At 27.4% G+C, this 21,821-nt stretch overlaps 5 protein-coding genes across 7 annotated transcripts; 3 read left to right on the forward strand and 2 right to left on the reverse strand.

Moving 5' to 3' along the window:
* Positions 1 to 1,253: 1,253 nt before the first annotated feature.
* On the reverse strand, positions 1,254 to 3,777 carry LOC112600184 (integrin-linked protein kinase). The gene is made up of 9 exons (XM_025347353.1): positions 3,553 to 3,777; positions 3,307 to 3,472; positions 3,021 to 3,213; positions 2,853 to 2,933; positions 2,366 to 2,561; positions 2,056 to 2,299; positions 1,879 to 1,978; positions 1,621 to 1,751; positions 1,254 to 1,562 (listed from the first exon to the last, which is right to left on the reverse strand). The coding sequence occupies exons 1-9, from the start codon at positions 3,639 to 3,641 to the stop codon at positions 1,416 to 1,418; spliced, it is 1,347 nt and encodes a 448-aa protein (XP_025203138.1). The 5' UTR covers positions 3,642 to 3,777; the 3' UTR covers positions 1,254 to 1,415.
* A 184-nt stretch (positions 3,778 to 3,961) lies between these two features.
* On the forward strand, positions 3,962 to 9,303 carry LOC112600185 (transmembrane protein 19). The gene is made up of 8 exons (XM_025347355.1): positions 3,962 to 4,366; positions 7,003 to 7,190; positions 7,383 to 7,487; positions 7,576 to 7,713; positions 7,766 to 7,915; positions 7,988 to 8,092; positions 8,205 to 8,420; positions 8,996 to 9,303. The coding sequence occupies exons 2-8, from the start codon at positions 7,034 to 7,036 to the stop codon at positions 9,151 to 9,153; spliced, it is 1,029 nt and encodes a 342-aa protein (XP_025203140.1). The 5' UTR covers positions 3,962 to 4,366; positions 7,003 to 7,033; the 3' UTR covers positions 9,154 to 9,303.
* Positions 9,304 to 10,866: 1,563 nt separating this feature from the next.
* Positions 10,867 to 21,820, reverse strand: LOC112600140 (E3 ubiquitin-protein ligase RFWD3-like). 3 transcript variants are annotated; one of them, XM_025347301.1, is made up of 10 exons: positions 21,374 to 21,820; positions 14,070 to 14,158; positions 13,725 to 13,987; positions 13,066 to 13,441; positions 12,835 to 12,962; positions 12,630 to 12,770; positions 12,285 to 12,512; positions 11,994 to 12,219; positions 11,480 to 11,926; positions 10,867 to 11,373 (listed from the first exon to the last, which is right to left on the reverse strand). In XM_025347301.1, exons 2-10 carry the CDS (start codon positions 14,146 to 14,148, stop codon positions 11,111 to 11,113), a joined length of 2,151 nt encoding a protein of 716 aa, XP_025203086.1. In that variant the 5' UTR covers positions 14,149 to 14,158; positions 21,374 to 21,820; the 3' UTR covers positions 10,867 to 11,110. The 3 variants fall into 3 exon arrangements, with proteins under 3 accessions (XP_025203086.1, XP_025203085.1, XP_025203087.1); XM_025347300.1 differs by having other exon boundaries at positions 10,868 to 11,373; positions 13,725 to 14,005; XM_025347302.1 differs by lacking the exon at positions 21,374 to 21,820 and having other exon boundaries at positions 10,868 to 11,373; positions 13,725 to 13,992.
* LOC112600159 (craniofacial development protein 2-like) lies at positions 18,174 to 19,146 on the forward strand. Its single transcript, XM_025347333.1, has 2 exons — positions 18,174 to 18,791; positions 18,868 to 19,146. Exons 1-2 carry the CDS (start codon positions 18,174 to 18,176, stop codon positions 19,144 to 19,146), a joined length of 897 nt encoding a protein of 298 aa, XP_025203118.1.
* Positions 19,178 to 20,700, forward strand: LOC112600160. Its single transcript, XM_025347334.1, has 2 exons — positions 19,178 to 19,590; positions 19,932 to 20,700. The coding sequence occupies exons 1-2, from the start codon at positions 19,178 to 19,180 to the stop codon at positions 20,698 to 20,700; spliced, it is 1,182 nt and encodes a 393-aa protein (XP_025203119.1).
* Position 21,821: the final 1 nt, after the last annotated feature.

Here is a 21,821-nt window from a genome sequence, read left to right on the forward strand (position 1 = left end):
TACGTCCGTGTGTTTGTATTGCACTCATTAAATATTTAAATACACAATTCCAATAGTATAATCCCCGAGGGTATATTGACGGTATATTTGTTTGCATTTAACTGCGAGAACGGCAACAGTAGTATAGGAAGGGTCGGTGAACAGAATTAACATATTTCGATTAGTAATACATTTTTATTATTATTATTTTACAATTATTAGCGGTACAATAATTTATTTTAACAAACTGTATTATAAGGCACGCGATGTGTTCACTATCGTGGAATAATTAATTTATGCATACCTAAGGCATAACATTAACAATAATTGACAAAAATACTGCCTTTGGCTATATATAATATTATATTATGCATATTCAACAGAAATATTAATTTTTAAAAATAAATATTTAAATCTAATACAAATTGTTAAAGTTTAACAAAACTAAAATTTATCATATGTTATAGTAAAAAAAACAAGTTAAGTATACAAAATGTAAGCTCATATTAATTCCTAATTACACCACCTGTATTCTATCCGAGTAGTGTATAAATAATTTTTCACTTTATTATTAGACAAAAAAAAAATGTTTTGAGTAGATTTATTAGAACTATTTCAGTCCACTCAACTTTAGAAATTTATTGTTACTTTCACACATAACATTATCATAAACTTTTAACTAAACGTTGTCTGATACAGTTAAGATAATTAGCGTGTTGGAACATATCTAAGTACACAAGATATAACAACTTAGCAAGACTATATACCTTGGGGCAATAATCCATTAAAGTTTTGATATTACTGTGTCTATAATAGACAACTATAACAAATATTGTTTAAAACACCAACTTATAAAGCTCAAAGGGTGTATATATTAAATTATATGAACATTATGTGTCAGACCATTATATTACAGCTGCATTATTAAATTAATTTAAATTATACCAGTATCGATAAAAAAATAAAAATACACTCACTTAACTCTGAAACAGTAATACAGTGTTGTACCTAGACATTATTTATTAAAACAATATAATATATATAATAAACTATTAATTAGTTATTACCTAAGGTTAATAAATAGTCAACATTAAAGTCTTTATTAGTCTGCATAATACAGTAAGCTCACGCTGGAATATTATAGTAATCCAAGAGTAATTAATAATTATACTGTAAAATTTTAACTTTGAAGTATCTAAATTTTTTTTAATAAAATATTAATATTTGATTTCAATTGCTTTTTGTTTATAAAAATAAAATTATAAACATTCTAATGAAATTACAAATACATATATATTATAAAAATTTAAATTTTTAACCACTTGATACAGTTATTGATCAGTTTTGAAATAAATTTATTGTGTAAAAATTAGTAACCTATCTGTTAAGATTTCTTCTTCAACTATAGCACTGAAAACGTTTGTTACATTTTGTTATTATCTTTTCATTTTATCCAAAATTGGAAGCACCATGTCAAAAGTTGGCCGTTTGCCCGGATCCTCATTCATACATATCTTAATCAGTTTAGTGAGATGAGGTGAAATATCAGATGGAATAGACACTCTTAAACCATCCAAAGCCACCTAAAAACATAATTGTTTTGTTCAAAGTATTTTAATACAGAAAAAATAATAATTTTACCTTCATCCCTATTTCCATTGGTGACAAATGAGAAAATGGAACTTCCCTAGTAGCTAATTCCCATAAAAGAACAGCAAAACTCCACATGTCACAAGCTTCAGAATTAGTGTCAATTCGTTTTTTTTGTAAAGCTAAAATTACAGAGTAATACAACTATAGAGTTTTAAAATATATTTTTACAAATATTTTATATTGTGAAAAAAAAGGTATATAATTTTAAAAAATAAATAAATTTAAATTTAAAATCTAAATATTTACCTTCGGGAGACATCCACCCAGGGTAATATACTCTTGCCTTTTCTTGGAATGAAAATTTAGCATCTGCCATATTTATCCTAGCTGTAAGGTCCTCATCAATCTATGAATACAGATAAGTGCATATAAAATTTAATAATACAAATAATAAATTAAAAATAAAATAACTAATAAGTATACCATGATATGATGACTATTCAAATGAAACTGTGGTATAATCCTCTCCAGACTATGTAAAAACGCCATGGCCCTAGAAACATCTACTGCGAGTCTAAGTGCTAAGGCTGTGTCCACTGTAACTCTAGCTCCTTCATGTAATAAAGTATAAAGAGATCCCCAAGGCATATACTGACTAATAACCACCAAGTTAGGAGGGGAGTTGCAACATCCTATCACCGGCAACACATTAGGGTGCGAGAATATTCTACAATTAAAAGATTGATTGAACAAAAATTACATAAAAACAAATAATCAATAAAATAATAATTACCTAAGTTTTGGGAATTCTTCATTGAAATCTCTGGAAATTCGAGGAGTACACTGTCGAACAGCTAATACTTTTGCGACAATGTCATTTTTTTGCCAATGACCACGCCATGTTTCTCCACTGGGCGATGTAGCCATTTTTGTGTGCAAGTAAAGATCACTCAAGTTTATTCCTTTATGTCGCGATAATGTAGCATCTCCTGAACCGTTTATAAAATAATTAGATATACATTTAATTATTTATATAAACTTACAATGGTAACATATAATTATTAAATACATAAAATAAATGAAACTTTAAAGAATTCAAAAGTAACAGATGGTCCACAAATATTTTTTATAATAAAGCTCATTTGTATATTTTTATTATACACTATAAAACCATTGGCAAAATTAATATAGGTAAACAAAGTGCAATACTAATTTTTTTTTAATTTTATAACAGTATAGAAACATATTATGCTAAAAATCATAATAGCAAATTAACTTACGGCTTCTTGTTTTCAAACCTAACCAGCTCTGATCTTTGAAATTGATTTTAGTAAGATCTTGACCAGATTGCAAAGCCAAATCTGTAATTAATTTGTTTTTATTGTTAGTAGTAAATACAGTAAGAAAAGAAAAAGGAAAAAATACTGTTACCATCAAGCATGCAGTACCTTTCAAATGTTTTAAAATTGGCCCTCTTCCCTTGTCTAACGGAGTGTCTCCATCTTTGTTGGCCAAAGCAGCCAATGCACCATTTTCAATAAGTTCTTCAGCAATTGCATCATAACCCCAGAAGCAAGCATAATGTAACGGAGTGTTACCGTGTTCATTTGTGAAATTAATGTCAGCGCGATTTTTCAACAACTAAAACATTAAGGAATACAATGATTGCTATTATACAATATTAATATAAAACATAGAACTTGCAAAAATGCAACAAAAATATTAGAAACACACCAGGTGAACGATTTCATGGTGACCGTGTGCTGCAGCCAAGTGAAGAGGCGTGTCGTCGCCTCGATTTGTTGAATTTATGCGGGCGCCTCTCTGTACAAGCATCTCAACGATCTTCAGATGGCCCTCTTTAGCGGCCCAATGCAATGGACTGAATCCGTGATCATCTCTGTAAATGTAAAGCAGCCAGTGAAAACATCAAGAGACCAAAACATTCCGCCCACCTTACATAGGTATGATTTAACTCACCCGTGATTCATGTCATGTTCAGTGTCATCGAGCCAAACCCGCACTTGCATGGCAACGCCTTCTCGGCACCACTGGAATATGTCTTCCATCGCGTTTGTCAAAGAAATCCACTAGACACGAGAACGGAAATCACACTATGAAATTGGCCTAGATAGGTACGAATCACCAGACAGATGCTGGAGATCCTACGCACCGTGACTGTAATACTGTATTACTATTTACTGCGACGACTACACGGACAAACACTCCAAATTTGGCAATACCAAAATAAACAGTATTATCTCGGCAGCTGTTTAAATTGAAAATATTGATAACGGCTCCATAAATTATGAAAATAATATTTGTAACTGTTAAGGTGCTGTGAATTTATTGCTGAATGCTGATAGCAATATTTTTTATTGCACTGCGGATAGACTTGATAAAGCAGCCAGCAGGCTTAAGAGTTGAAGACAGGTCGACTGTCCGTCCGTCACTACTCACTAGTAACTTAAAAAAATTGTTTACACTTATAAATAGTGCGATTGTCGGATTGTGTGAATACTGAAAACATTAGTCATAGTGCGATTACGACAAACAACCACGTGTGCCGTCGTCGCGCCGCTTATACGCGTTCAAAGTTTAAAAATATTAAATCACTTCTATATTGTAATATTAATAATCATGTCACGTATCACAACTTTTACTGATGATTTCCATCGTTTTGATTAACTCGTCTGAGCTACCGTCTTTAATTTAAAATGTTATAGCCACATTGCCCAGTTTGATGTCTTCTACTTAACACATCGACTTTATCCATTCATTTTTTGCTGATCAGGTGATTACAACTTACTGCCGGCACGCAGAAAATTTTATTATAATTATGTATTTTAACTTTATTATTGTTGTAACTTGGAAAAAACCAACGTTTTAAAGTATCTTAACATAATTTGTCGAAAATGTATCAAGAAATGTTTTTCTTTTAAAACATGCCTAATTTTGGTAACATACCTACTAAAAAGTATTAACAGTTCTTATTATTTATTTTACATTCACGGCCAAATGTTCATTAAATAAAATTATAAGAACTATTCTAACATTTCTGATAAGTATAAAATATTATTTTATCATAATTAATACTAATTTAATAGTTTTATTAAATCTAAACATGTTTCAAGAAAAAACAAAAAATTTAATTTGGTGGAACACTTATTGTCCAAAACAAACTCTTAAAAAAAAAAATGAATTATTGATATAATTAGGAGTTACAGATAGATCTTAGTTCTTCATGTTTTTACATATTATATGAAAACTAATTTCAGATAATAACTCAGAACAATTGATAAGGTTATTCAAAATAATATCATAAACAGTACTCATGAGTTAATTTATTTACATATAAATTTTGCTAAGACATATTTAATGATATATGACAGAAATCCATTTTGAAGTAATTTGGTTAAGTGTGTGAAGTTTTATTTTGCATATTTAACGTATTTTTAGCCAAAATTTGATAAAAAAAAAAAATGCAATTATTTATATTTTTACCTTAAATAAAATACGTGGGACTTGCCACAGCATTAAATTATTAAAAATAAAACTCAGTAGCCATTATTTTATTTGGTTAATTAGTGTATTGTGCCTGCATTAAGTAATTAGTGGAAAACATGTTTCATGATAGTCTTATCTTCTTGATACTTTTACTTTTACAATGCTTTATTCTCGACTATTTCAGTCTATTTGCATTTAAATGCATATTTCTGAACTTTTTAATACATATTTCAATGTATAATTTACCAGTTTCTAGTATATAAGTACGTGCTTCTTTAGGAACTTTTTAGGATATAAACTAACATAAGAGCTCAGATCATAAATTAACATAATATCTGCTAATTTTAAACACTTAGTGAGTCTTGGCTCAAGAAGTTTTCAACTATGATAATATTTCTAGAGATATGTATATTAGATACTTAAATAGTTCTTATTAAAAACTTATATTGAACATTATCAAGATTATTTATTTTGAGTAATTACAAGACCAAGTGAATAAACCAAATTCAAGACTAGATTTTACTAATAAAATCTATTGTGTTTCCAAACAAGTAAAATTTTTAAGCTCTTTTGTATTTTTATTAATAAAATTCTAGCATTTATATGTTTTTTTTATAATTATTCTATGATTTGATTTTAACAATAAATCGTTTTTAAAGTTATACTCAAGTATTTAATGAAATTTACTTTATCAAGAAAACAGTTATTAATTTGATACTGAAATATTGTTGAGTTTTTAGTTTTTACTATATGTTAAAGAAATACTTAGTATTTATTATTATTTAGAGGAAGAACATTTTATTCACTCCAGATAATCATCAGAATAATAAAACAAGATTTTTTTTTTTTTGATTTTAAATAATTAGTGAGGAAAAAGTAAAACTAATTTAGAAAGTTTACTCTGAATCTGAAACTTTTTAATAAATGATACATTAACCTATGATTTACTTTGTCAAATGTTATTTTGAAAATCAGTATAAATGGTATTTTTTTGATACCTCCTTATCTAGGGATTTTATTAGAAAGTTTTAAAATAATTATAAATATGTTTGTATAAAATATTTAGAAAGAAATCCATGCTGATGGATAGTATATTTTTAAAGAGTTAATTTGATAACTTATAATATTTTATTCTACTTATTTTTAATTTTATACCTACATATTACATAATTCAAATCAATGTCATTGAGATACTTAATTAACTACCGTTATTTATTACTACTAATTGGCTATTAACTATTACATACTTAAAATGAGCTATTTTTATTATGTTCATACATAATTTATAATTAAATAATTAATAATCTAATTTTAAAGCATAAAAAAATAAATGTTAATCCTTCTATATAATGATTATTTTAATATGAAAAATATTCTTAGTAACAGTTGTATTTAAGAAATTTGATTTGTTAGTTTGGTTTATGTATAAGTTAGTTTTTTATATGATACGTAGGTCTAGTAATTTTTATAATTTTTTAGGACTTAAAGGTTACCTTAAATAAATTGGAATATATCTGAGCTAGTATAGAGCATTCCTTGTAGTTGGTTAAAAATCTAACTTAGGTTCTGACTAAATAATAGTTATTTACAAATAATCTATATTTTGACTATAATTAAATTATAATATTAACTGTTTCAATTGGGTTTTTATGCAAAAATAATTAAAAACTAAACAATAATAATATTATAGCTATTATTTTATACTAACTTTATCTTAATTGTTAATGGTTATTCCATAAATCTATTGAACTCTACTATACAATCAACCTACATTTAAAAACAATTTACATGTTACACAATAATACTGTTATAAAGCATAATGTTATTACTTATTACTCTTGATAATGTTGTTTTTAAAGTAGAGACCTTGAAAATTTGATTTCTTTAATAATGTATTAATTATTATAATTTTTATTTTATTAGTGTACAAGAACAATTTTTTACTTTTGTCAACATGACCAAAATTAAAAGTGATTCTGAAGATATGAATGTTTCTAAGCCAACCATATCAGTCGCATTAACTATGGTTTCTATTCCATTGTCAATGATTTTATGGATTAGCAATATTTTATTCCGAAAATTTTATGGCGATAATGTAAATGAACTAAATGGTAAACTCATTAATTTATAAGTGTACAAATTTAACAATTTTAACCGAAGTTCTAGAAATAAGTGTTTTATTAAAATTAAAATTTAAAATATTAAGTATTTCATGTTTCTTTTTTCATTTTGAAGAAAATATTTAAATATTAATCAACTCAATTAGTTTTATTTTATTAATTAGATGTTTATACAATTTTTAGAAGGACTCCCACCTCTCCGATGGTTTATTTCTACTTTTATTCCACTATTTATTGCTGTATGGGGTTATACCAAACGTAGCTTAAACCTAAGCGGAGCACTATTAGGTTAGTATTCATGTCAAGTACTCTATGTAGTCTTAAACTCTAAACTCATAAATATTGAATCATTGCAATTTTAATTTTTAATATTCAGGTATAATTGTTGGTTTTGTATTGACATTGAGCAGCTATGGATTTCTGGCTTGTTTGCTTACATTTTTTGTTACATCGTCCAGAGCGACAAAATTTCGAAGCAAATCTAAAAAGCAATTGGAAGCTGACTTTAAAGAAGGTAGAGTATATCGATAATGTTTGTGATTAATACTTTAATAGAATAATTTTAGGCGGTCAAAGAAATTGGATACAGGTACTATGTAATGGAGGCATGGCTACTCAACTTGCACTCTTGTACATTTTAGATGTCGGATGTGGTGAACTACCTATTGATTTCAAACGCTATTATCGGCCTTCTTGGTTATCAATTGGTATTCTTGGTAAGGCTTAATATTTGTAACTTATATGGATAACTTATGCAAATGTAAGTTTAAATTTTATTTATTGTTTAGGTGCTTTTTCTAGTTGCAACGGTGATACTTGGGCCTCAGAATTAGCAACTGTCTTGGACACAGGCTCGCCTATATTGATAACAACTGGAAAACCAGTTCCCAAAGGTAATTCTTTAAACTTGGTATTTTTTCTATACAAAATATATTACTCTTATTTCCTAATACTGATTAGTGTTTAAGAAAAATTGAAGTAGTATTCATAGAATTTATGTTCTAGGTACAAACGGAGGTGTGTCAGTTATTGGATTGGTTGTCAGTCTTTTGGGTGGCATGGTTGTTGGATTAGCAAATTATGCAATGCTTATTTATACAATTGATGCAGACATGTTGGCAAGAAGTCCTGCTCAGTGGCCAATAATAGTAGTTGGAGGTTTTGCTGGACTAGTTGGTAGTATTGTAGATTCAGTATTAGGTGCCACTTTACAATACAGTGGTAATTATATTTTTATTTTTATTATGTGTTATGGCTATTGAATAAATATCATGTAGATTCAAAGAGCTATATTTAACAAATATAGTTAACTCGCATCACTATTATACAACTGCATTAGTACATTTATGAATATTTTCTTGCTTATTACGTTATCATATTTTACCTTTTAATTCTTAAGTTGAGGAAATTAATTTTTTTAAAGTTATTTTCTATTAATACATTCCATAATAATTTGTGATTATTATATATGATTGTAAATAAGTACCATGTGATGTTTTCAAAAACCAAGAATTTTTAGTTCAAGAAAAATTATAAAATATGAACGATTTTGTAGAGAAGACTAAATGCTCAAATTTTGTGCATTTTACCATTTAATTTTCTAGCAATTTTATTTTTAAATTTATTAATCTAATAAAATATGTTCACCATAAAAGTTATTTTAAATGCTTATTTATGTAATAGCTCAGAATAGTACATAGTTATTTAAAAATATTTTCTAGTTTCAAATAGTTATATATTTTAAGCTTTTAAGTTTAAATCGATCATTAATATATTAATTACATTATTTTATTCAGGTTTTAATCGAAAAATAGGAACAATAGTGGAACACCCTGGCAAAGACATTGTGCACATATCTGGGAGAAGAATATTGGATAATCATAGTGTCAACTTAATATCAAGTGTAATCATGGGAATTTTAACCCCAAAAATTGCATACTTAATTTGGCCATAAACATAAATATGATCACTTGAGACTTTTATTGAATGTGACTATTTATTCCATTTTAATAGCTAGGTTAAACAGTTTTTGGATTTGTATATTATTTTATTTTCATTAGAGTTTGAATTAGACTGAGTAAAATGTTTTGTTGTAAATATTGCAATTTTTGTATACATATACTTATATATATATGCATAAATATTTGTTTTAGTACTTTTTCTTTTTCGGTAAAATGTATATTTTGTTTAATTGTTATATTATTTTTATCATTTGTTTTATTTAAATTAATGCAAAATATCATGGTTAAGGTTAACACATACATATCAAACCCTTAAATAAGTTGTTACTTAATTATTACTAAATTTAAAAATATATTTGAATAATATTACTTATATTTGTTTTTTTTTTTTCATTTTTATGCATACTTGAAAATATCCATGAAAAAAAAGTATGAAATAGTCAAGAAATACATATTTATTAAGCAATACAAACTAAATATATTTACACAATTTGTTTTATATGTCACTGCAATAAATGGCAATTGGTAAATATATTTTTTTAATTTTAAATTATTATATAATCTAACCAAACACTATGTAAGTATTATTTAAAAAAATATATAAATCACATGCATTCCTAACATTATATTATAACATTGACATTTATCTTGACAATTTGTTAATAAAACCACTATCGATTTCTGTTTGTTTTATGGCAATATATATTTTTAGTTTCATAAACCAAACAGAATATTTTATAAAAAATATCAGATTTCTATGCTATTTTTAAAATGAAGACTAAGTTCTGATTGAAAAAATAAAGAGAGGTAAGGGATGCATATGAAATTTATGGAACATTAGTCTGCATGTCTAAATTATTAAATTAAGATTTCAATTAAGGATTACTATTTTAGAATCACATAATAAAAATAGTAGTTTATTAAAAAACGACAAAAGCAACATAAATAGAGGCAATACAAAATATTTGAATTACACGTATCTGATACTTCTTTAAAAAAAAAAATAAAATACTAAAAAATGTTATTTTTTCTAATTTTTTAAATAATAAATAATTTCTATCAAAAGCATGATTTGAATAGGTGGTATGGATTAAATTAATATACAATGCAATACATATTTTTTAGTACGAGTTTATTCTGAAATCATAAAAATGATTAAGTATATTAAACACATAAATTTATAGTATTGATTTAAAAAGCATTTACTTGTTTTTCAGACAGTTCAAAAAAATCTTAATCAATTATAAATACAATTCATATAATAATGAAATAAATGTATAAAGTTTTATTAAAAATTTTTAAAACTTAAACTATTTTTATTATTTTTACTACTTTTATAGAGCTTTAAACAATTGTATGTACTAATTTTTAAATAAAATTTAAACTGTGCAGTTTTGTACGAATATTAGGAATCTCATTTATTTATCATAATAAATTAATTAGTAAATCATAATATAAAAATGTAAAAAAAAATCTATTTTTATAGCTTTTTTAAAGAATTTTAAATACTTTTTCTACAGTTCTATAGTACTGTAAAATTTGTACTCAAATGATATTGTGATTTTATAATACTTAATACATATTATATATATATATATATATATATATATATGTATATTACATTTGTATTAAGTTTTTTTTTTCAACCATAAATTCAAAAGAATATACATATATTTAGTCTTGAAAATGTAAAGTAAATAGTAAAATAATTAAAACTAAATGACAAATAAATCATAACATTAAAATATTTAAACAAACGGACATCAGACTTATTAAGTAACTAAGTTTAAAATATATCAATGTAGGATAACAAAATATTTAATTAAATGTATATACACATAACTCACTACAATTTTGTTCATGGAAAAATCTTTAATTTAAATTTAAAATTAATAAATGCATATACAAACAAAAACAAAATATTTTATTTTTGTCTTGTTTTTTTTTTTTTTAAACAGAGAAAACACTAAGCGCATTTTCTGACAAACCAGCCACTGTTCGTCTACCATTTATAATTATACCAGTTAAAGGACATAGATCCATAAAGTTTTCAGTAACATGGAAATTATGTACATTATTGCCTGCATTGACATTGAATACTTTGATAGTGCTTGATTGTTCATCAAAACAACAAGCTAGTATGTCGTCTTCATTATATCTTCCACTTGGTGGTACCAAACATGAGCGGAATAATTGTGAAGACTTATCTCCACCTGAAAGTATAGCAAGCATATCAAAATATGAATGAGACGAATACATTACAAATAGTTACTACAAATGAAATACAATAATACTTTATAAAATGTTGTCAAAACTAACCATAAAATGTGACCACTGGATTTAATACAGGTCCTTCTGTGTTAAAATCAGTTAATTTAGATACAATATATCTGATAGATTTATTGGGACCACATGGTTTAGAAGATGACAGAATTAGATTAGATTGACAGTCATAAGCAGTATTAGACCAAAGTCCTTTCAAAGGCAATTCAGCCTCTTTGTAAACATAAGGCTCTCGTCCAGGTTCTGGTTCAAACACAGAGAAATAGTCCATTCTAGTCTTCAAAAATCCACCATGAATGAATGATCGAGATGCTGACGGTGGGAGTGGGTTAAGAGAAACACAACCAGGTTTTCGAACCTGTTTAGAGTCAAACAATGTCATATACCTGCGGTCAATATAAAATATAGACCCCATTTGACCACCCGCAACTAACACATTAGTATTGTCACCAGCCCAACAACAAGACCATAGAGGTTCTGGAACTATAAATTTCAATATAATAAATAGAAAATTATTTTAAGACAATATTACAAAAATAAATATAATTACCATTTATAGAAGAAACCACCATGTTAACATTTAAATCTGATAGATTAATGCATTTATCCAAACCAACAGAAGCTAAAAGATTTTGTTCAATAGGGTGGAATGCCATATCACGAATTTGTCTTCTATGTGCAAAAATACATTCTTTAGAAGGTTCCAGTATTGCTCCATTCATTTTTTTGATCACGTGTGACTTGAATAATGTTGTGGTAGACTGCTGTGACACCACCTAATAATAATTTAATTTGATAATTTAAAAAAAAAAATGAATTAATTCTATTAACCAACACTTACCAGCATCATATTATTTTTATTAAATGCCATAACCCTACAGCCCAAGTTTTTGGATAGATTAATTTTTTTAATACATTGTCGATCTGCGGTTGGATCACTAATTGATGGTTTATTAAGTAGTTCTGAATTCACCACAGTTTTTAATCTTTTCACTTCATTATCTAAATATGTAGCTTTCACTTTCCACCTTTCTGCTTCCAACTGCATTAAATTTTTTGCTTGATTTTCCTAAGAAAAAATAAAACAAGGAAAATAGTTAGTATACAATTATCTAATAATCTAAATCAAATATGTTTAGAATTCAATTATTGTTGACAGTAATAAATATATTTTATTAATTCTTACTTTTTCCACTTTAAGTTCAAGAGCAGTTATTTGTGATGTATCAACTGCTACTAGATTTTTAGTATATAAAACTCTAATATCTTTCAAATTTGCTCTTGCATTACATGTTGGACATCTTCTTGCATCACTATTACATCCAACCTAATACAAGAACATATAGAACATATAAATATGTAAAAAAAAAATCTATTGCTTAAATATTAACTTTAATCCATCTTTGTAAACAATTTTCTCCAAAAATATGACCACATTTTAAACATGCAGGTCTATGCAAACCAGTATTAGTTAAAGTATCTAAACATATTGAACAGGAAAATGCTTCATCTGGATTGTCTATAAATGAAATAGAAAATAAATATGTATATTAGAATATATTAATTATTTAATAACATAATATTAATTATAACAATTTTTGAAGAAAACTTAAATAATTTACCGTTATCAGTTTTTTGTTCTGTACTTTCTGTATCTTCTAAAGCACGTTTTAAAGATGTTGCTGCAGATCTTGTTGGAGTTGTTGGTAAGAAAGCCATTGAGGATGTAACTGGAGATCCTACTGGAAATATTTCTGGAGATCCCATTCTAGATGATTCTGGAGATGTTTCTGGAGTTGTTGCTAGAGAATCCATTGGAGATTCAGTAGGAAATCCTACTGGAGATCCTGCTGGAGGATCTATAGGAAATCCTACTAGAGATTCTTCTGAATCAGAATCTCTTGAAGTTTCTGAAAATCTCCGAGTACGTCTTCTTACTGATCTTGCAATAAATTGAACAGGTGACATTGTAATTGAATGTCCTGTTGGATAAAAATCCTGAAGAAAAATTTTTTATTTATTATGATGATTAACTAATAACAATAAGTACTATAGTAATAATTAAATTGTATGATAAAAATTATTGATCCTCTCAATTAAATTTAAAATAAACTAACATCTTATAACAATAATATAATTTATTATTTCTTAACAAACTTAATAACATTTTATTAGTTAGAGTATAATAAGTACCTATAGAAAGTTATAAAAAACAATTACAAAACTATATTTAATATACTTTATTTATAATATTAAGTATAATATAAAACATAAAACTTACTGATGAATCTGAATTAGTTTCTTCATATTGAACAGCATCTACTGGATTTACTGGATCTACTGGTTCCACTGGATCTACTGGTTCCATTGGATCCATTGGATCCACTGGATCTACAGGATTTTCTAGATCAACTGGATCAATTATATGTACAGATCTAGGTTGAGTATCGTAGTTTGACGTACTGATTAGTAGTGTAGGTGGTAGTCCAGCAGCAATTCTCATACGCTCATCAAGCGCATAAGTCGGTATAAATAAACCTCTACCTGTACTTTGATGTAAATCTTCATAATGGTAAATAACAATGATTAAAATATAAACTATTTTTACTACTTAAAATATCTCTACCATTTCCAAAAGGAGATGAAAATAAAGGATCTATTTCCATGTCTTCATCACTAAATCCATATCTTGATCGACTACCCATATTTCTATTTCTGTAAATCAAATAAGTAATATACTTTTAAATATTTAAAAGTTTAAGTAGGTTGATAATATAAATTGAATTCAACCTTAGAACCTTAGTCTTTAAAAAATTATGAATGTATATTTTTGAGATTTTTAAGTTTCAGTAAAAACACAACTTATGAGGAGCATTATATTATATTTTCAAGCTTTATCAATTAATGATAATAATTTTTAAATACTAAAAAAATTTCCACGCGTTCATATTTTGGCAAATTTGGTTAAAATTTCAACTTCAAATTCTTATGAAGGAAATTGTACATAGATATTATGAATCTCTAACAAGATTCCTGGATATGCCAGTCAAATATGTAACAAAAAGCAATGCAAAACCTAAAACTAAGAATAATTCTGTTTTTAAGTAAAACCTTAAATATTGGACCAAGACCTACAATAATTCAACAAAATTAAATTGCATAAGTAAATGTCAAACCTATGGACCAATGCAAATACAGTAAAACTTCCATATTACAAAAACTTAATGAGTCAGGTTATATTTGATCGCCTCCACATAGAACACACATAATGTATGGTACATTAAAGGCTAAAGTAGATCATCACGCTCGACTTGCAAAACATTTATAATGATTAAGTAAGTACTTTATAAATTTTGTCACTCAATTCTGTTATTGAAATACACAACAACGAAAATTATTGAAAACACAGTACAAGGTAATTATCACACATCAAATACATTCAAAAAACTAATGATTAAAATTGAACTCAGTCAACTAATTTATTAAACATTAACCAAGTAAATCAATGTATATCTAAACATTAAATATAAATAGATAAACATAATATGATCTAAATAGTTATTGCCAGCTAATAACTTTGCAATTGATTCATATCTTTAACAAAAAATTATATTTTTATTTGCAATTTTTCTAACCATTTGTTGTAAACAACTTGACCATTTTCAATAAACATTATATCAATAAATTCCTTAAGATTCTGAAAGTTTATATAGCTTATTTTATCAGCCTCTATAGGTTACTATAAAATAATTCACTACGTGTTAGTATGTTAAATTTAAATGATAGATCACTGTAAATAAAAACGACTCTGTGCAGGGACGATCTACCAGCTTAAATCACAAAATACCTGTTTCATAAAATGTTCTTATGATATAGCTATTAAAGTAATTTATTTTACTAAATATTTTTGAAAATATTGTATTTATTATATTTTTAGAACTTAATTATTATAATAATTTATAATATATATTATTTATATTTTATCAACTTTTATAACTCAAAATATAATAACATCTTTCTGTAAGTACAGTGAAACTCTGAAAATAGGTTCGTTTTATTATAATACATTTTCAAACTTAAGCTATAAAAATTAAAGTTTTCATAAATTTTCTACTGCAAAATACTTATGGTTCGTAATTTTTACTATGTTTACAAATTTTTACTTCAAATGAATAAAAAAAATTGTGTTTTTAATTAATATAAAAAAGAGCAATTTATTAGGGATCTTGTATTACATTTTAAAGAATTTAGACCCAAATATTTTTTATCAACATCTATAGAAAAAATTTTCTCATGCCTAAAAATTGCTCGAAATATCTCAACATATTTTTAAAATAATACCATATAGAGAAAATGATAATGAAAACATTTGGTAAAAATTTCAAGCATCTACATTCATTTATAGATCACTTTACAAAACAAAAATTGCTTAAGGAGAAATAGTGATTATACTACAGGTGAATATCCAATGTCATGAAAACTTAAACTTTAAACGGTCATAAAAAATTGAATTGAATTTCTAGTAGAAACTTATTTTAATATAAATTTTGCAAATTATAAATAACCTTTTATTATATTTTCAAATCTAAAGTATTAACAAATTTTTTTTTAAATAATTCTAACTATAAAATAATTTTTAATTTTCAAGATTTTCAAAAAATGTTGATAACATTTTAATACTTGAGTATAAAAAAGTATTGTAACTATAAACTTTTGATATTTTTAATTAGAAAATTAAGAGTTTATAAATTTACCTTAACTTTTGAATTTTCAATCATTTTTACTCATCAATAATTTCTTTTACATGAATTTATAAAATTAAAATTAAAAAAATAGAAAATTTAAATTGCCTATGAATAGATTTTAAAGAGACAAACAAAATATTTTAAAAATTATATTATGAATAGAAAATTATCATATAACTATTTAATAAAAATTTCTAATTTCTATGATTATTTGTTTTTCAGTAACATACAAAAAAAAACTGATTTTGAATTTGGAAAATCTCATTTTTAAACTTACAATTAAGTTCTAAATAGATTAAAATTATAGCCAAAAACTACTCTTAGAATTGAAAAATGAATAATTTTCTCAACTATAAAAAATATCATCATCAACCAATTCTTTTAATAATTCTCTCAAATTAAGGTATTTTGTAATAATTTAACTTTTTATATTTAATTTGGAAACACATTTTTATCAGCTAGACACCCCAAAACTTAAGTCTGTGTATACCTATGGTTATCCCAAATAGTTGAAAAATTATCACTCTTTGTATACTATAATAAGGTGAAATTACATCAATATTGTTCTTATTATATTTTAAATTTAGATAAAATGTAAATTGAAAGATAAATTACCTCAAACCTAAAATGATTATATGGGTGAGTGCTGGACAATGAATTTAGTACTAAAAAAAGTTGTTAGTAATAATATTTAAGCTATTGAAAAAAAAAAGAAAATTAAAAGCTGTGGATGCATGGGCAAGGTCAAATAATGGTACTTTCAAGTCTGAAAATCATTCAGTACGCTCCTGAGTTACATTATCTTACTTTTATTAAATTTAAGATACTTTTCTAAAAACCATTTAGATAGCATTGAATATACCTACTATTTTAAAATAAGAATGCATCTTTCTGGGGAACATAAATATTTCAATATTTTTTTTTTAAATAGCTACAATTTAAACAGATACATATAAGAACTCAAATGAAATTAATTTTTATTGTAACCAAGTAAATACACCCATATATTTGTATACTATTTTACTTTACCATAAATTAAATGTTTTCGGAAAAAATTAACTTCAGTATAAAAATTTCAATAGTTTTTTAGATGATAAATTATCATTTTATTCCGAGCAGCACAGGTTATTAGTTGATGATTATTCATTAAGCTTGCATATTGTTAAGTTCTTTTTTAATATTTTTATTACTTATGTACAATATAACAATATACCTAAAGTAATTTATTATTTTATTTTGATTATCATACAAACTTAACAGTTCCAGACCAGATACAAAAAAAAAAAAAAATGATCATTTGAGTATTAGTATTGTATTGTAATATATTATACTTTCATAATTAAACTTATAATAAAATTTGAATAAACATATTTTGAATGTCAATCAAATTCATAATTAAAAATTTAAAAAATGTTGAAAACACATTCAAAATAAGAAAATTGTATGATCATTATTGATTATTGGGACTTTCAAATCCACTTCCTAAATGAGTTAAGTGACTAATGGAACTTAATTGTCCAAATCCTCACTCTTCAAACATAGCCTTAATTTTTTTTTTTTTTCTGTTGTGTTTACTAGATTAATAATAATGGTGCACAAAAATATTTTATCATATCATACACGTCTTGCTCTGTAAAGAATTAAACAAATAAAAAAAAAATTTCTGATTAACATTAATATATATTACGGCGTTGGGAAAGTGGCGTCCCTATCGCCTAGTGCCCTTCATTGGGTGCTGCAATAGCCCCACTCTGATCTTAAGTGATTAGAGTGGTCTGGCCCTTCAGGTTGGGGGTTGAGCGTCGGGTTAACAATCCGACCTTGTGAAAAACTTCTGTTCAGGATTTGAACAACAAGCCTCGGACTAGATTAGGAAAAAAGACTGGAAATTGGATATCGGAATTATAAGGTGGTACTTGGAATATACGAACACTATACAAACCTGGAGAAACTGTGGAATTAGTAGGAGAATAGAGAAATATAGAATGAAATGTGTAGCATTACAAGAGGTTAGATTAGAGGACGCGAGTACAACAAAGATATCACAAACGGAAAGGGTGAACGAGATCACAAAACTAGGGACTGGTTTTGCCATACATGAGTCGATCATACATATGATTAAAGAGTTCAAAGATGTAAATCCAAGAATCTCAACATTAACCCTGAAGGATAAAAATCTTCACATTGTGTTAATCAACGTACATGCGCCGATGGAGGAAAAATTTGAGGAAATAAAAGAAGAGTTCTATGATACATTAGAGGAGGTATTTGATACTACAGTGGGAAATATTAAAATTGTACTGGGCAATCTAAATGCTAAAATAAGAAAAGAAAGGATATACTATAACGTGGCAGAAAAGCATAACCTCCACGAGCACTCGAACGATAATAGCTCTAGACTAGCAAATTTTGCATCAGGAAAAGGTTTAATAATCAAGAGTACAATGCTCCCATGCAAAGATATATATAAATATACTTGGGTGTCTCCGGATGGGAGGCACAAGAACCAGATTGATCATGTACTGATTAACAACAGGTTCAAAAATAGTATAACTAATGTAAGGACATTAAGAGGAGCCGACGCAGACTCCGATCATTTTCTAGTAGGTATTTGGATAAGAGTTAAATTCAAGAAACGATACAGACAAATTAAATACTATAGATAAATATGATATTAAGAAATTAGAGGAAGTTAATATACAGAAAGATTATGGCAGAAAAATCTGCGAAACTCTCAAAGTACAACAAATAACAAATACAGACGATGTGAATAATGTATGGATCAAAATTAGAAACACTGTACAACAGACAGCAAAAACAACAATAGGAATAATGGAAAAGAGGAAAAAACCCTGGTTTAACCTATGCGAAGACGCAGTACAGAGGAGAAAGATAGCCAGGGTGGAATGGATGAAGGACACTAACAACAAAGAGAGGACTGCAGATTTCAGATGCTAAACAAGACTTTGGGCTAAATAGAACCCGGGATATGTACAAGAGAATAAAGGGCATAAAAGGAGATTTTAACAAGAAAGAACGTTTTTTCAAAGATGATGATGGAATGTTAATAACTACAGAAAAAGAAATAGCTGAAAAATGGAGAAAGTATTTTAAAGGACTATTAAACTGTGAGGAACCAACCGAAAAGTTCCCTTTTAATATTGAGAACATAAATACACAAGAATGTCTGTACCCTACATTAGAGGAAATAAAAGCACAAGTGCATAGATTAAAAAATCACAAATCCCCGGCAGAAGATTGTATTCAAGCGGAACTCTTAAAAAAAGGAGGAGAAAATGTTATATGGTGGATCTGGAAAGTGGCGGTAATATGCCCAATTCACAAAAAAGGAGACAAACAAGACTGCAATAACTACCGCAGAATATCCTTGCTTAATGTAGTGTATAAAATATTCTTGAATTGTGTTTTAGACAGGATAAAAAAAAAAAGCGGATCAAATAATAGGAAACTATCAAGGAGGGTTTAGAACTGACAAATCCACGACGGACCAGATATTCATAATTAGGCAATTGTATCAAAAATCTTGGGAGTTTGATAAAGAAATTCACATACTTTTCGTGGACTTTAAGAAAGCGTATGATAGTACCTATTCATAGAAAGTCTATTGAATATCATGAAAGATTTTCATTTTCCACAAAAACTGGTCAATCTAGTATCTATCAGCGTCATGGAGACCCTGATAAGGATTCAGGTAGGAAATTTAGTAACTGATCCGACAACAGTGAACTCGGGGCTAAGACAAGGAGACAAGGAGATTTGCTATCGCCGATTCTGTTCAACGTGGTGTTGGAAAAGGTTATTAAGGAAATGAAGATTGGCTCTAACGAGGGTATTAGACTACAAGACAAGTCGATAAGCCTACTTGCTTATGCTGACGATATTGTATTGATGGAAGAGTCTCAGGATAGATTGAAGATTTTATTCAGTAGACTGCATAAAGCAGCATCAAAAGTAGGACTATGTGTAAACGAAGAAAAAACAGAGTATATGTTTTTGAGTAGACTACCTTTTTATCAGTCCATAAAAATAGATCAATATGAATTTAAAAGGGTAGAACAGTTCAAATACCTAGGGTCTATTTTGTCTGAAAAAAATAATATAGCATTCGAGGTAGCAGCAAGAATCCAAGCTGGGAATAAATGCTATTATGGACTGACTAAGGTACTAAGCTCACGAGCAGTATCGCGAAGATTGAAAGAACAGTTATATACGTCCTTAATACTATCGGTGGTACTGTATGGATCGGAAACATGGCCACTCAGAAAAATGGATAAGCAAAGATTCATGGTCTTTGAAAGAAAAGTGTTACAGAAAATATATGGCCCGGTCAAAGATGAAATAACTGAGGAGTGGAGACGAAGAAAGAACTCAGAGCTGGAAACATCATACAGCAGTTCAGATATAGTGGAGGGCATCAGAAGCAGAAGACTACGGTGGGCTGGCCATGCTTGGAGGAGCCAAAATCCACTATTACATGCAGTGATTGAATAAAACCCTGTAGGTAAAAGACCTCTGGGAAGACCAAGAATGCGATGGGAAGATAGTATAAAGAAGGACGTTGAACATTTAGGTGGTACTTCTAATTGGAGAGATCTGGCATTGGATAGAGAAGGATGGAAGCTTGGTTGTGAGACGGGATGGTCTTAAACGCCCAATAAACCCAAAAAAAAAAATATATATATATATGAGAATTTATTTTTAAGATAAACAGACACTTTGTTTCCAAAAGTCTAGATCAACATTATAATCAATTAGAAACCATGTCTTAATACTGATTAGTTAATAATATTTAAAAACATTGTAATTCTGGTAGTAATTTTAAAATCACCCAATATAAAATACATAACAGATCCTTCTACCTAATACCCATACCAGTAAATATTTTAATTTTTAAAGGAAATATTATACTCATATTTTAATCAAAACATGAAATTTGAATTTGATTAAAAATCAAAATACACTTAAGAGGACAAAAAGAAGAAACCGCCAAAATAAAAAAATTATACCCTACCAGTGGTCAAGTGAAGGGGTGTGTTGAGAAGTCGTGTAATCAGGCACAAAATGGCGACTGATCGAAATTATTTTGATCATTTAATCATACCAAACAAAAAATTCTTTAGTTGTATTACTAAGTGCTAATTGCATGCCATAATGAGATACTTACATTGTACTTTTTTCCTGAGAAGTGGAGAGAACCACTACTGATTATCAGACCGAATCGATTTGACTAGACGCCATCATCATGAAAAACGTGTTTCGGAAAAACAAATAAAGCCTTCACTACCCGGGCCAGACGTTTTATATGAATGTGCTAAGTAGTTACTCAGCGGCTATTGACACTTTGACAGTAAACAGGTGGCAGTGAAAAGAGTAATAACTAATAAAGGAGATCTTAACTCAATCAGTAGCCACTTGTCAGTCGCTGTTAAAGTATTAAGTGTCGACTGTCGAGTGTCGACCCCTAGTCACTAGTCCTGACTCCTGACGGTCGATTTTCGAACCAGTCGAATTCCGATCGATGTTCAAATCAAAACAGTAAATACAATTATATAAGAACATTAAACTCTGTTTATAACGATAAACGATCAATGCGCAGAAGCTAGAAAAAATTG

The sequence above is a fragment of the Melanaphis sacchari genome, unplaced genomic scaffold, assembly GCF_002803265.2.
Source record: "Melanaphis sacchari strain LSU unplaced genomic scaffold, SCAv2.0 Contig61_pilon_pilon, whole genome shotgun sequence".
Taxonomy (NCBI): Eukaryota; Metazoa; Arthropoda; class Insecta; order Hemiptera; family Aphididae; genus Melanaphis; species Melanaphis sacchari.